The sequence below is a fragment of the Salvelinus alpinus genome, chromosome 4 (genome assembly GCF_045679555.1).
Source record: "Salvelinus alpinus chromosome 4, SLU_Salpinus.1, whole genome shotgun sequence".
Lineage (NCBI taxonomy): Eukaryota > Metazoa > Chordata > Actinopteri > Salmoniformes > Salmonidae > Salvelinus > Salvelinus alpinus.
The window spans coordinates 41577383-41590118 of NC_092089.1; the positions used below are offsets into that span (position 1 = coordinate 41577383).

At 47.3% G+C, this 12736-nt stretch overlaps 1 protein-coding gene across 4 annotated transcripts in view; it reads left to right on the plus strand.

The window, feature by feature from the left end:
- Positions 1-12736, plus strand: part of LOC139573550 (epithelial discoidin domain-containing receptor 1-like) — a 67480-nt gene that overhangs the window by 46925 nt on the left and 7819 nt on the right. For 3 of the 4 annotated variants that reach the window (XM_071397135.1, XM_071397136.1, XM_071397139.1), the window contains exons 11-13: positions 1715-1768; positions 5236-5396; positions 5576-5801. In XM_071397135.1, the coding sequence (XP_071253236.1) occupies positions 1715-1768; positions 5236-5396; positions 5576-5801 (441 nt within the window). The remainder of the gene's footprint in view (positions 1-1714; positions 1769-5235; positions 5397-5575; positions 5802-12736) is intronic. The other variant, XM_071397137.1, reaches the window with a different exon arrangement.

Consider the following 12736-nt stretch of genomic DNA (forward strand, 5'->3'; position numbering starts at 1 on the left):
CGAAACACAACCCAACCAAGCCGCACTGCTTCTTAACACAGCGCGCATCCAACCCGGAAGCCAGCCGCACCAATGTGTCGGAGGAAACACAGTACACCTGGAGACCTGGTCAGTGTGCAATGCGCCCGGGCCGCCACAGGAGTCGCTAGTGCGAGATGAGACAAGGATATCCCTACCGGCCAAACCCTCCCTAACCCGGACGACGCTGGGCCAATTGTGCGTCGCCCCATGTACCTCCCGGTCGAGGCCGGCTGCGACAGAGCCTGGGCTCAAACCCAGAGTCTCTGGGGGCACAGCTACCACTGCGATGCAGTGCCTTAGACCACTGCGCCACCCGGGAGGCCCGAGTCGCCTCTCTTTCACCACTTGTACCTCTCTCATCCCTGTTTGTCTCATCCCTCTCTATTCCATTCATCTCCCTTTTGTCCCACTCTCCTCTCATCCCTCATCCTTTCCCCTTCCTTCCCACCTTCCCCATTTTCACCCCTCCTCCATTCCTATTCCATTCCCCTCTCCCCTTTCTCCTCTCCTTCTCCCTCTCCCTCGTGCCCTTCGACCCACCAGTTGTGATGAGTGTGGGCATGCAGTGTTCTAAGTCGTGTGTTTTAAAGCAGTTCCAAAAACATGCAATGACAAAAAAGACAGGATATAAGAAGTAACCATACCATTCAATGCTGGATATCAATGTAGAAAGGAGCCATGTGTGAGCCGCCTCCTCCTCTGTCCATCATGCTGTGTTAAAGCCGCTGGCCTCAGTCCAACCTCACACAACAGCCGTCTACACTGCAGCTTTGTCTGGCAACATGGTCGTCTACACTGCAGCTTTGTCTGGCAACATGGTCTTCTACACTGCAGCTTTGTCTGGCAACATGGTCGTCTACACTGCAGCTTTGTCTGGCAACATGGTCGTCTACACTGCAGCTTTGTCTGGCAACATGGTCGTCTACACTGCAGCTTTGTCTGGCAACATGGTCGTCTACACTGCAGCTTTGTCTGGCAACATGGTCGTCTACACTGCAGCTTTGTCTGGCAACATGGTCGTCTACACTGCAGCTTTGTCTGGCAACATGGTCGTCTACACTGCAGCTTTGTCTGGCAACATGGTCGTCTACACTGCAGCTTTGTCTGGCAACATGGTCGTCTACACTGCAGCTTTGTCTGGCAACATGGTCGTCTACACTGCAGCTTTGTCTGGCAACATGGTCGTCTACACTGCAGCTTTGTCTGGCAACATGGTCGTCTACACTGCAGCTTTGTCTGGCAACATGGTCGTCTACACTGCAGCTTTGTCTGGCAACATGGTCGTCTACACTGCAGCTTTGTCTGGCAACATGGTCGTCTACACTGCAGCTTTGTCTGGCAACATGGTCGTCTACACTGCAGCTTTGTCTGGCAACATGGTCGTCTACACTGCAGCTTTGTCTGGCAACATGGTCGTCTACACTGCAGCTTTGTCTGGCAACATGGTCGTCTACACTGCAGCTTTGTCTGGCAACATGGTCGTCTACACTGCAGCTTTGTCTGGCAACATGGTCGTCTACACTGCAGCTTTGTCTGGCAACATGGTCGTCTACAGAATAATACATCTTTATTGTCCACGTGGAGTTGGACATCTCGTATGCTACATATCATCACTCTCATGCTTTTCAGTACCTTGAGAGGAACTCTCTCTTCTCCTCTGTCTTCTCACTCCTTCCATCCCTCGTTCCTCCAGAACCCACCACCACCAACCCCATGATGGACAGCACGGGCAACAGCACACTGTCAGGTGAGAGAGAGGGCGAGAGAGAGAGGACATTTCCCCTGATAACTGGTCTGTTTATCACAGCTTAGAGCTGTCCTGAGACCATGAGGGGTTCAGAAGGAGAGAAAAGAGGGATAGATGGAGGGATGAAGGGCAGGAGGGGAGGATGGAGCGGTGGAGTTCATGTTTTAACTCTGGGCCAAAGAGTGTAACACACTAACACAGCATGTTGCTTTGTGGTACCTCATCATATTCACATACAACAACACCACTGCTTCCTTCCTGTGATCTCCCTAACTGCATGTTGACGGAACCAACGGAACCACTGTGGAACTAAGGAACATCAGATCATGGGACACCAGACAATTACAGGCCTTTTTAGAGGGCGGCAGTGGGTTCCACTGTGGTGGGTGTGTAGTGCTATGTCTGTCTTAACGGCTATGGTTGTGTGGCTTTGGATGTGTTTGTTTGAGTATGTGCGCATGCCGAGAGAGAGATCTCACTTTACAACACTGTTTTGCATGTTTGAGCTGAACTCATAAACTGTGTGCATTCTATTTCCTATATAATCAGAGCTGCTGCTCTCATGCAAGGTCATCTGGAACATAAAACACAGCTAAAACATTCTGTCCCCAAGACCAGCCCTGAGGCTTTCACAGACGTCCCCGGCATGAACACACACACACACACACACACACACACACACACACACACACACACACACACACACACACACACACACACACACACACACCAGACAGTCAGTGAGCTTGATGAAAGTATTTGGGTGTGCCAGACAGATGCGTTCTCAGCAGCTCCCTCTCTGACTATACAGACCGTGCTAATACACAGACTGCAAAGCTCATTAACACTTACACATTTACTGATGAAATACTGATTCTCTCACGTACCACATACAGCTCTGGAAAAAATTAAGTGAGCACTGCAAAATAATCAGTTTCTCTGGTTTTTACTATTTATAGGTACAGTGGGGAGAACAAGTATTTGATACACTGCCGATTTTGCAGGTTTTCCTACTTACAAAGCATGTAGAGGTCTGTAATTTTTATCATAGGTACACTTCAACTGTGAGAGACGGAATCTAAAACAAAAATCCAGAAAATCACATTGTATGATTTTTAAGTAATTAATTTGCATTTTATTGCATGACATAAGTATTTGATACATCAGAGAAGCAGAACTTAATATTTGGTACAGAAACCTTTGTTTGCAATTACAGAGATCATACGTTTCCTGTAGTTCTTTACCAGGTTTGCACACACTGCAGCATGGATTTTGGCCCACTCCTCCATACAGACCTTCTCCAGATCCTTCAGGTTTCGGGGCTGTCGCTGGGCCATACGGACTTTCAGCTCCCTCCAAAGATTTTCTATTGGGTTCATCTCTGGAGACTGGCTAGGCCACTCCAGGACCTTGAGATGCTTCTTACGGAGCCACTCCTTAGTTGCCCTGGCTGTGTGTTTCGGGTCATTGTCATGCTGGAAGACCCAGCCACGACCCATCTTCAATGCTCTTACTGAGGGAAGGAGGTTGTTGGCCAAGATCTCGCGATACATGGCCCCATCCATCCTCCCCTCAATACGGTGCAGTCGTCCTGTCCCCTTTGCAGAAAAGCATCCCCAAAGAATGATGTTTCCACCTCCATGCTTCACGGTTGGGATGGTGTTCTTGGGGTTGTACTCATCCTTCTTCTTCCTCCAAACACGGAGAGTGGAGTTTAGACCAAAAAGCTCTATTTTTGTCTCATCAGACCACATGACCTTCTCCCATTCCTCCTCTGGATCATCCAGATGGTCATTGGCAAACTTCAGACGGGACTGGACATGCGATGGCTTGAGCAGGGGGACCTTGCGTGCGCTGCAGGATTTTAATCCATGACGGCGTAGTGTGTTACTAATGGTTTTCTTTGAGACTGTGGTCCCAGCTCTCTTCAGGTCATTGACCAGGTCCTGCCGTGTAGTTCTGGGCTGATCCCTCACCTTCCTCATGATCATTGATGCCCCACGAGGTGAGATCTTGCATGGAGCCCCAGGCCGAGGGTGATTGACCGTCATCTTGAACTTCTTCCATTTTCTAATAATTGCGCCAACAGTTGTTGCCTTCTCACCAAGCTGCTTGCCTATTGTCCTGTAGCCCATCCCAGCCTTGTGCAGGTCTACAATTTTAGCCCTGATGTCCTTACACAGCTCTTTGGTCTTGGCCATTGTGGAGCGGTTGGAGTCTGTTTGATTGAGTGTGTGGACAGGTGTCTTTTATACAGATAACGAGTTCAAACAGGTGCAGTTAATACAGCTAATGATTGGAGAACAGGAGGGCTTCTTAAAGAAGAACGAACAGGTCTGTGAGAGCCGGAATTCTTACTGGTTGGTAGGTGATCAAATACTTATGTCATGCAATAAAATGCAAATGAATTACTTAAAAATCATACAATGTGATTTTCTGGATTTTTGTTTTAGATTCCGTCTCTCACAGTTGAAGTGTACCTATGATAAATATTACAGACCTCTACATGCTTTGTAAGTAGGAAAACCTGCAAAATCGGCAGTGTATCAAATACTTGTTCTCCCCACTGTATGTGTTTTGGTAAAATGAACATTTGTGTTTAATTCTATAAACTACTGACAACTGAAAAAAATAACAACTAAAAAACTACTGACAACTAAAAATATTGTAATTTAGAGCATTTATTTGCAGAAAATGACAACTGGTCAAAATAACAAAAAAGATGCAGTGTTGTCATACGATGCAGTGTTGTCATACAGTGCAGTGTTGTCATACAGTGCAGTGTTGTCATACAGTGCAGTGTTGTCATACAGTGCAGTGTTGTCATACAGTGCAGTGTTGTCATACAGTGCAGTGTTGTCATACAGTGCAGTGTTGTCAGATCCTCCACCAAGTTTCACAGTGGGTGAGAGGCCTACAAGCCACAGTGTCTCACACCCACTGTGAAGGATTGGTGATGATCTGGGGATGCTTCAGCAAGACTGGAATCAGACAGATTTGTCTTTGTGAAGGATGCATGAATCAAGCCACGTACAAGGTTGTCCTGGAAGAAAACCTGCTTCCTTCTGCTCTGACAATGTTCCCCAACTCTGAGGATTGGTTTCTCCAGCAGGACAATGCTCCATGCCACACAGCCAGGTCAATCAAGGTGTGGATGGAGGACCACCAGATCAAGACCCTGTCATGGCCAGCCCAACCTCCAGACCTGAACCCCGTTGACAAACAGTTATTTTGACCAGTTGTCATTTTCTGCAAATAAATGCTCTAAATTACAATATTTTTATTTGGGAGAAATGTTGTCAGTAGTTTATAGAATAAAACTAAAATGTTCATTTTACCCAAACACATACCTATAAATAGTAAAACCAGAGAAACCGATAATTTTGCAGTGCTCTCTGAAATTTTTACAGAGTTGTATACCGTCGCAAACACACACATGCACTTCATTACGTTTATGTTCTTCTCAGACTTCGATGCTGTGACCCCAGGGGCGGGCCTTCCTGTCGCCAAGGACGACACCAGCAACACAGCCATCCTGATTGGCTGCCTGGTGGGCATCATCCTGCTGCTATTGACTGTGATCGCTGTCATTCTGTGGAGGCAATACTGGAAGAAGATACTGGGCAAGGTGAAGGAGGAAAGGCTTTCAGCATGACTTTCAAAATGGCTACCACTATCTGTCTCACGTATCTTTACATTCTAACTTAATGTGCGTGTTGGCCTTTCAGGTTCAAATTAGTCTGTCCAGTAACGTGTGAGAATGTATGTGTGTGTGTGTTTTGCTAACCCTCTCCTTGTCCTCTCCAGGCCCAGGGCAGTCTGTCCAGTGACGAGTTGCGTGTCCATCTGTCCGTCCCCTCGGACAACGTGGTGATCAACAACACACACAGCTACTCCAGCCGCTACCAGCGTATACACACATTCCCTGACGACAGGGAGCGCTGCGACGGAGAGGGAGAGTACCAGGAGCCCAGCGCACTGCTCCGACCACTAGACCACACCGGACGAGACAGCACCGGACGAGACAGCACCGGTAAGACATGGTTGCAGTAAGACCGCAAACACACTGAGAGAATGTCAGTTTGACACATAGTTAGAAAGAAAGACACAGACAGATATACAGACAGGCAGACAGATATGCAGACAGATATACAGACAGACAGACAGATTGATATACATACAGACAGATAGATTTATATACAGACAGACACACAGACACATAGACAGATATCCAGACAGACAGACACATAGACAGATATCCAGACAGACAGACACATAGACAGATATCCAGACAGACAGATTCCAAGAACACAGGATGAGATGTTATTATCCTTTGTGCAAGCACTTCCAAGAGTTCATGAACAGTGAGACTGGTGAAATTTGGGGAGCGCATCGTCAGTAGTGTACCTTTGGTTCCTAGGGTGTTTCGGCCTTTCACACTATACACCCTCCCCAAAGGCAGCCAGCGACAGGGTGATCAATCCTACGCTTGCGTCCCATTCCCAATTAGTCATAGGAGTTGCCTTGTTGTTGATAGCCAACGTCCCATGGGACTATGCATGGCAGGGGCGTCTTCCTCCCTGAGTCAAGCATTGTTGACCGCATACCTCCTGGCCCTCTCACTTCGGGGCCCAGCTGGGGTCTTTCCTCTTCATCCAGAGCCATTGACTGCTGCCTTCTGCCGCCTCTGATACAGCTTTGATTGCCGAACGCTGGCTCTGGCCCTTAATTCCCAGGTCTCTAAGCAGTCTGGTTGTAGATGTTGCCACAAAACCTCTGCAGCCCACCTCCACTGGTCGGACTTCTGTGTTCCAGCCATGATGCCGTGCTTCGGCAGCTAGATCGGCATAGCGCAGATGTTTTCGCTCATAAGCCTCATCTACTGAGTCCTCCCAGGGTACTGTGAGCTCAATGATGAAGACCTTCTTGAGCGAATGGGACCAGAGCACCATGTCAGGTCTTAGGGTGGTGGTTGCGATCTCCGGAGGAAACACAAGTTGCCGGCCAATGTCAGCTAGCATTTTCCAGTCGCGGGCCAAGCGCAGCTGGTCTCGCTCTAATGGTGTAGAGCCGCTCTTCGGTGGTTTAGCCCCTTCGCGGACAAAGGTCGTCCGTAAGGGGTGTGATGCTGCTGGGGGTGGTAGGGAGTTGGTGGCAGCTCGCTTGTCCTCCAGGGCGGACGCAAGGTTTTTAAGGACTTGGTTGTGACGCCAAGTGTAGCGTCCTTGGGTGAGGCTTGTTTTACACCCTGTGAGAATGTGCCTGAGGTTGGCTGGCATGGAACAGAGGGCACAGTCCGGATCTTCACCATACCATTGGTGAAGATTAACTGGTGTTGGAAGGACGTCATATGTTGCTCTGATGGAAAAGCTCAACCGCCTCGCTTCCATGGCCCACAGATCCTTCCAGCTGATCTTCCTCTTCTCCACACTGTCCCATCGAGTCCACTGTCCCTGTTTGGCAAGAGAGACTGCCTTGGCCCACCTTGCAGCCTCCTCCTGATGGCGTACTTCCTGCACTACCATCTTCCGCCGCTCTGGTGCAGTGGCCTTACTCCAAGCAGCACGGCTAGTTAGCCCAAGGCCTCCTCTCCCTTGCTGAACATGACCCACAATGTCAGCATGTCTGAGGGCTGCTGTTGCCTCCTGGACTGCTTTTCCTGGCCTCCATTTGCGCCCAGTTGCCAAGGTCGGCGCGTTGTTGCTCACCACTGGGTCTCGAGATTCATTCAGTGTCATCTGGAGCCTGGTTTTTGCACACTTGAATTCCTCTGTTAGACTGGTGAGGGGCAGCTTGAGGACACCATCTCCATAGAGGCCTATGGTGGTAAGGCATCGTGGAACTCCGAGCCACTTCTTTAAGTAGCCTGTGACTCCTCTTTCCATCTTCTCCACTGTTGAGATTGGAACCTCATACACTGCTAGGGGCAACAACACCCGGGGTAGGAGACCAAACTGCAGACACCAGGCCTTTAACTTTCCAGGTAGCTGGGTGTTGTCGATGGACTGTAGGCTACTACTGATGTCTTTGCGCAGCTGTTGCACCTGGTCTTTGTCCTTCAGGCTTGCATCATACCACCTTCCAAGGCTTTTTACCGGCTGCTCAGACACTGTTGGGATTTGGTCATCTCCGATGAAGAATTTCAGGTCAGAGAGTACTCCCTTCACAATCGAGATGCTGCGTGACTTGGATGGTTTTATCTTCATACGGGCCCAGCTGATGTTCTCCTCGAGTTTTCTGAGCAGTCTCCTGGTGCATGGGACAGTGGTGGTCAATGTTGTAATGTCGTCCATGTAGGCTCTGAGTGGAGGGAGGCGGAAACCAGAGTCGACTCGCTGTCCACCAGCAACCCATTTTGAGGATCTGATGATAACCTCCATTGCCATTATGAATGCCAACGGAGAAATGGTACATCCCGCCATTATACCTACATTCAGGCACTGCCATGAGGTGGTGAAGCAGAACTGCAGATCCTGGAAGTACGACTTCACCAGCGTTGTGATGGTGTCCGGTATGTGGAAAAATCTGAAGGCAGACCACAGGAGTTCATGGGGCACAGAGCCAAATGCATTGGCGAGGTCGAGGAAGACTACATGGAGGTCCCTTTTCTCCACCTTGGCCATTTGGATCTGGTGCCAGATCATGCTGGAGTGTTCCAAGCAGCCAGAGAACCCTGATATTCCTGCCTTCTGTACAGATGTATCGACGTACGCATTCCTTTGCAGGTACACGGACATCCTCTGGGCAATGACCCTAAAGAAGATTTTACCCTCGACATTCAGTAAGGAGATTGGGCGGAATTGGCTGATGTTCACTGCATCCTTCTCCTTAGGGATCAGGACCCCGCCTGCCCTACGCCACACTTTGGGTATTATCTTATTTTGCCAAGCTGTTCTCATAAGCCTCCAGAGGACCCTCAGGACGTCTGGTGCGTTCTTATACACTTTGTACGGGACTCCATTTGGCCCCGGGGCTGATGCTGTTCTTGCCCGTCGAACTGTGTTTTCCACCTCTTTCCATGTCGGAGGGCTGGTCTCAATATGATGTTCCGGGGGTTCAATGGGTGGGATATCTGATGGGATGGCCAGATGTTCATGTCGCTTTGAGTCAACGTTTGTTGTTATCAGGTGCTCCTCTAGGTCTTTCTTTGTTGTTTTTAGAGCTCCACTTTTTTCCTTCGTGAAGAGACTTTTAAGGAACTTGAAGGGATCTTTATAGAATCGAGTTCTAGTTTGTTCTTTCTTCCTTCTGCGTTTCCGTAGGTTCTCTGCTCTACGGAGGGATGCCAACCGGGTTTTAATGTCAGCCTGAAGTGCCTCTATGCCCTCCTTTTCCACTTCCGAGGCCTTCTTCCACTGTTTCTTAAGCTGTCTCCTTTCTTGAACGAGGCGCTTGATTTCTTGTTGCCTCCTGGAAACTGGTGGGGTTGGAACCTTTCTCCTGCCTTTTGCCTCTTGCACTCCAAAGCTTTCTGCCCCGTACTCATAGATGATGTCCCCCATCCTCTCCAACTTCTTCTCCACTGTGCCTCGAAGTTTCTCGAGGGTCAAGGTAAGGTCAGTATTCACTGCTTCCCACAACTTCTTGTCACTGGCGCCAGGCCACTTCACATACGGTCTGTGCCCTGGTAGTCTCCTCTCGACTGCAGGTCTGGGAGGCTGGGTGAGTTCCACTCCTGTTGTTGGTTCCACCTCAGTTGTTACTTCGGTGCTTGAGTTTACGTCCTCCATGACAGTGGTACTGATGCACTGCAAACTATGGTTTGCGTCCAGTTGCTGTGCTTCATTCGACTGATTTGATCGCTTTCGCAGAAAGTGATCAATGCGAGGCCTCTCTCTCTTTACCCAAACACCCCTTCTTCCCCTGGTGGATCCTCAACCCATGGTGTGATGTAACTTTCCTCCAACCACAGACACATACCTGCATCTGTTTGTGGCCCGCTGTTGCAGCGGAACTTGTGACAGTTGCTGTGGTGTTCTCTTGTGCTGTGCTCTCATTACTCGTAGTCGTTTCCGGTCCAGTCGTTACCATGTTGTCAGCCAATGAGTCATCTTCCGCCCCCGCTCTCGCAGACTCTAGGGGTATTCTCGTATGTTGACTTTCTGTAGCTAAAAGCGGGTGTTTCCAACATACTGCGAAGCATGGGAAACTACAGAAAGACAGACACATAGACAGATATCCAGACAGACAGACACATAGACAGATATCCAGACAGACAGACACATAGACAGATATCCAGACAGACAGACACATAGACAGATATCCAGACAGACAGACACATAGACAGATATCCAGACAGACAGACACATAGACAGATATCCAGACAGACAGACACATAGACAGATATCCAGACAGACAGACACATAGACAGATATCCAGACAGACACATAGACAGACACATAGACAGACACATAGATACATAGATACATAGACAGACACATAGACACATAGAACCGGTACTGGAGAATGTGCTGTATTATTGAAAGAAAGAAAATAAATAAAATCTAGCAACTGCTATATCAATTAGCCAGTTGATTTGGCTAGAAAAAGAGAAGGAGATGTGGTACAGTACAGTAAACACACAAAGGAGATGTGGTACAGTACAGTAAACACACAAAGGAGATGTGGTACAGTACAGTAAACACACAAAGGAGATGTGGTACAGTACAGTAAACACACAAAGGAGATGTGGTACAGTACAGTAAACACACAAAGGAGATGTGGTACAGTACAGTAAACACACAAAGGAGATGTGGTACAGTACAGTAAACACACAAAGGAGATGTGGTACAGTACAGTAAACACACAAAGGAGATATGGTACAGTACAGTAAACACACAAAGGAGATGTGGTACAGTACAGTAAACACACAAAGGAGATGTGGTACAGTACAGTAAACACACAAAGGAGATATGGTACAGTACAGTAAACACACAAAGGAGAAGGAGATGTGGTACAGTACAGTAAACACACAAAGGAGATGTGGTACAGTACAGTAAACACACAAAGGAGATGTGGTACAGTAAACACACAAAGGAGATGTGGTACAGTACAGTAAACACACAAAGGAGATGTGGTACAGTACAGTAAACACACAAAGGAGATGTGGTACAGTACAGTAAACACACAAAGGAGATATGGTACAGTACAGTAAACACACAAAGGAGATGTGGTACAGTACAGTAAACACACAAAGGAGATGTGGTACAGTACAGTAAACACACAAAGGAGATGTGGTACAGTACAGTAAACACACAAAGGAGATATGGTACAGTACAGTAAACACACAAAGGAGAAGGAGATGTGGTACAGTACAGTAAACACACAAAGGAGAAGGAGATGTGGTACAGTACAGTAAACACACAAAGGAGATGTGGTACAGTAAACACACAAAGGAGATGTGGTACAGTACAGTAAACACACAAAGGAGATATGGTACAGTACAGTAAACACACAAAGGAGAAGGAGATGTGGTACAGTACAGTAAACACACAAAGGAGATGTGGTACAGTAAACACACAAAGGAGATGTGGTACAGTACAGTAAACACACAAAGGAGATGTGGTACAGTAAACACACAAAGGAGATGTGGTACAGTACAGTAAACACACAAAGGAGATGTGGTACAGTACAGTAAACACACAAAGGAGATGTGGTACAGTACAGTAAACACACAAAGGAGAAGGAGATGTGGTACAGTACAGTAAACACACAAAGGAGATGTGGTACAGTACAGTAAACACACAAAGGAGATATGGTACAGTACAGTAAACACACAAAGGAGAAGGAGATGTGGTACAGTACAGTAAACACACAAAGGAGAAGGAGATGTGGTACAGTACAGTAAACACACAAAGGAGATGTGGTACAGTAAACACACAAAGGAGATGTGGTACAGTACAGTAAACACACAAAGGAGATATGGTACAGTACAGTAAACACACAAAGGAGATGTGGTACAGTACAGTAAACACACAAAGGAGATGTGGTACAGTACAGTAAACACACAAAGGAGAAGGAGATGTGGTACAGTACAGTAAACACACAAAGGAGATGTGGTACAGTACAGTAAACACACAAAGGAGAAGGAGATGTGGTACAGTACAGTAAACACACAAAGGAGATGTGGTACAGTACAGTAAACACACAAAGGAGATGTGGTACAGTACAGTAAACACACAAAGGAGATATGGTACAGTACAGTAAACACACAAAGGAGAAGGAGATGTGGTACAGTACAGTAAACACACAAAGGAGATGTGGTACAGTAAACACACAAAGGAGATGTGGTACAGTACAGTAAACACACAAAGGAGATGTGGTACAGTAAACACACAAAGGAGATGTGGTACAGTACAGTAAACACACAAAGGAGATGTGGTACAGTACAGTAAACACACAAAGGAGATATGGTACAGTACAGTAAACACACAAAGGAGAAGGAGATGTGGTACAGTACAGTAAACACACAAAGGAGATGTGGTACAGTACAGTAAACACACAAAGGAGATATGGTACAGTACAGTAAACACACAAAGGAGAAGGAGATGTGGTACAGTACAGTAAACACACAAAGGAGAAGGAGATGTGGTACAGTACAGTAAACACACAAAGGAGATGTGGTACAGTAAACACACAAAGGAGATGTGGTACAGTACAGTAAACACACAAAGGAGATATGGTACAGTACAGTAAACACACAAAGGAGATGTGGTACAGTACAGTAAACACACAAAGGAGATGTGGTACAGTACAGTAAACACACAAAGGAGAAGGAGATGTGGTACAGTACAGTAAACACACAAAGGAGATGTGGTACAGTACAGTAAACACACAAAGGAGAAGGAGATGTGGTACAGTACAGTAAACACACAAAGGAGATGTGGTACAGTACAGTAAACACACAAAGGAGATGTGGTACAGTACAGTAAACACACAAAGGAGAAGGAGATGTGGTACAGTACAGTA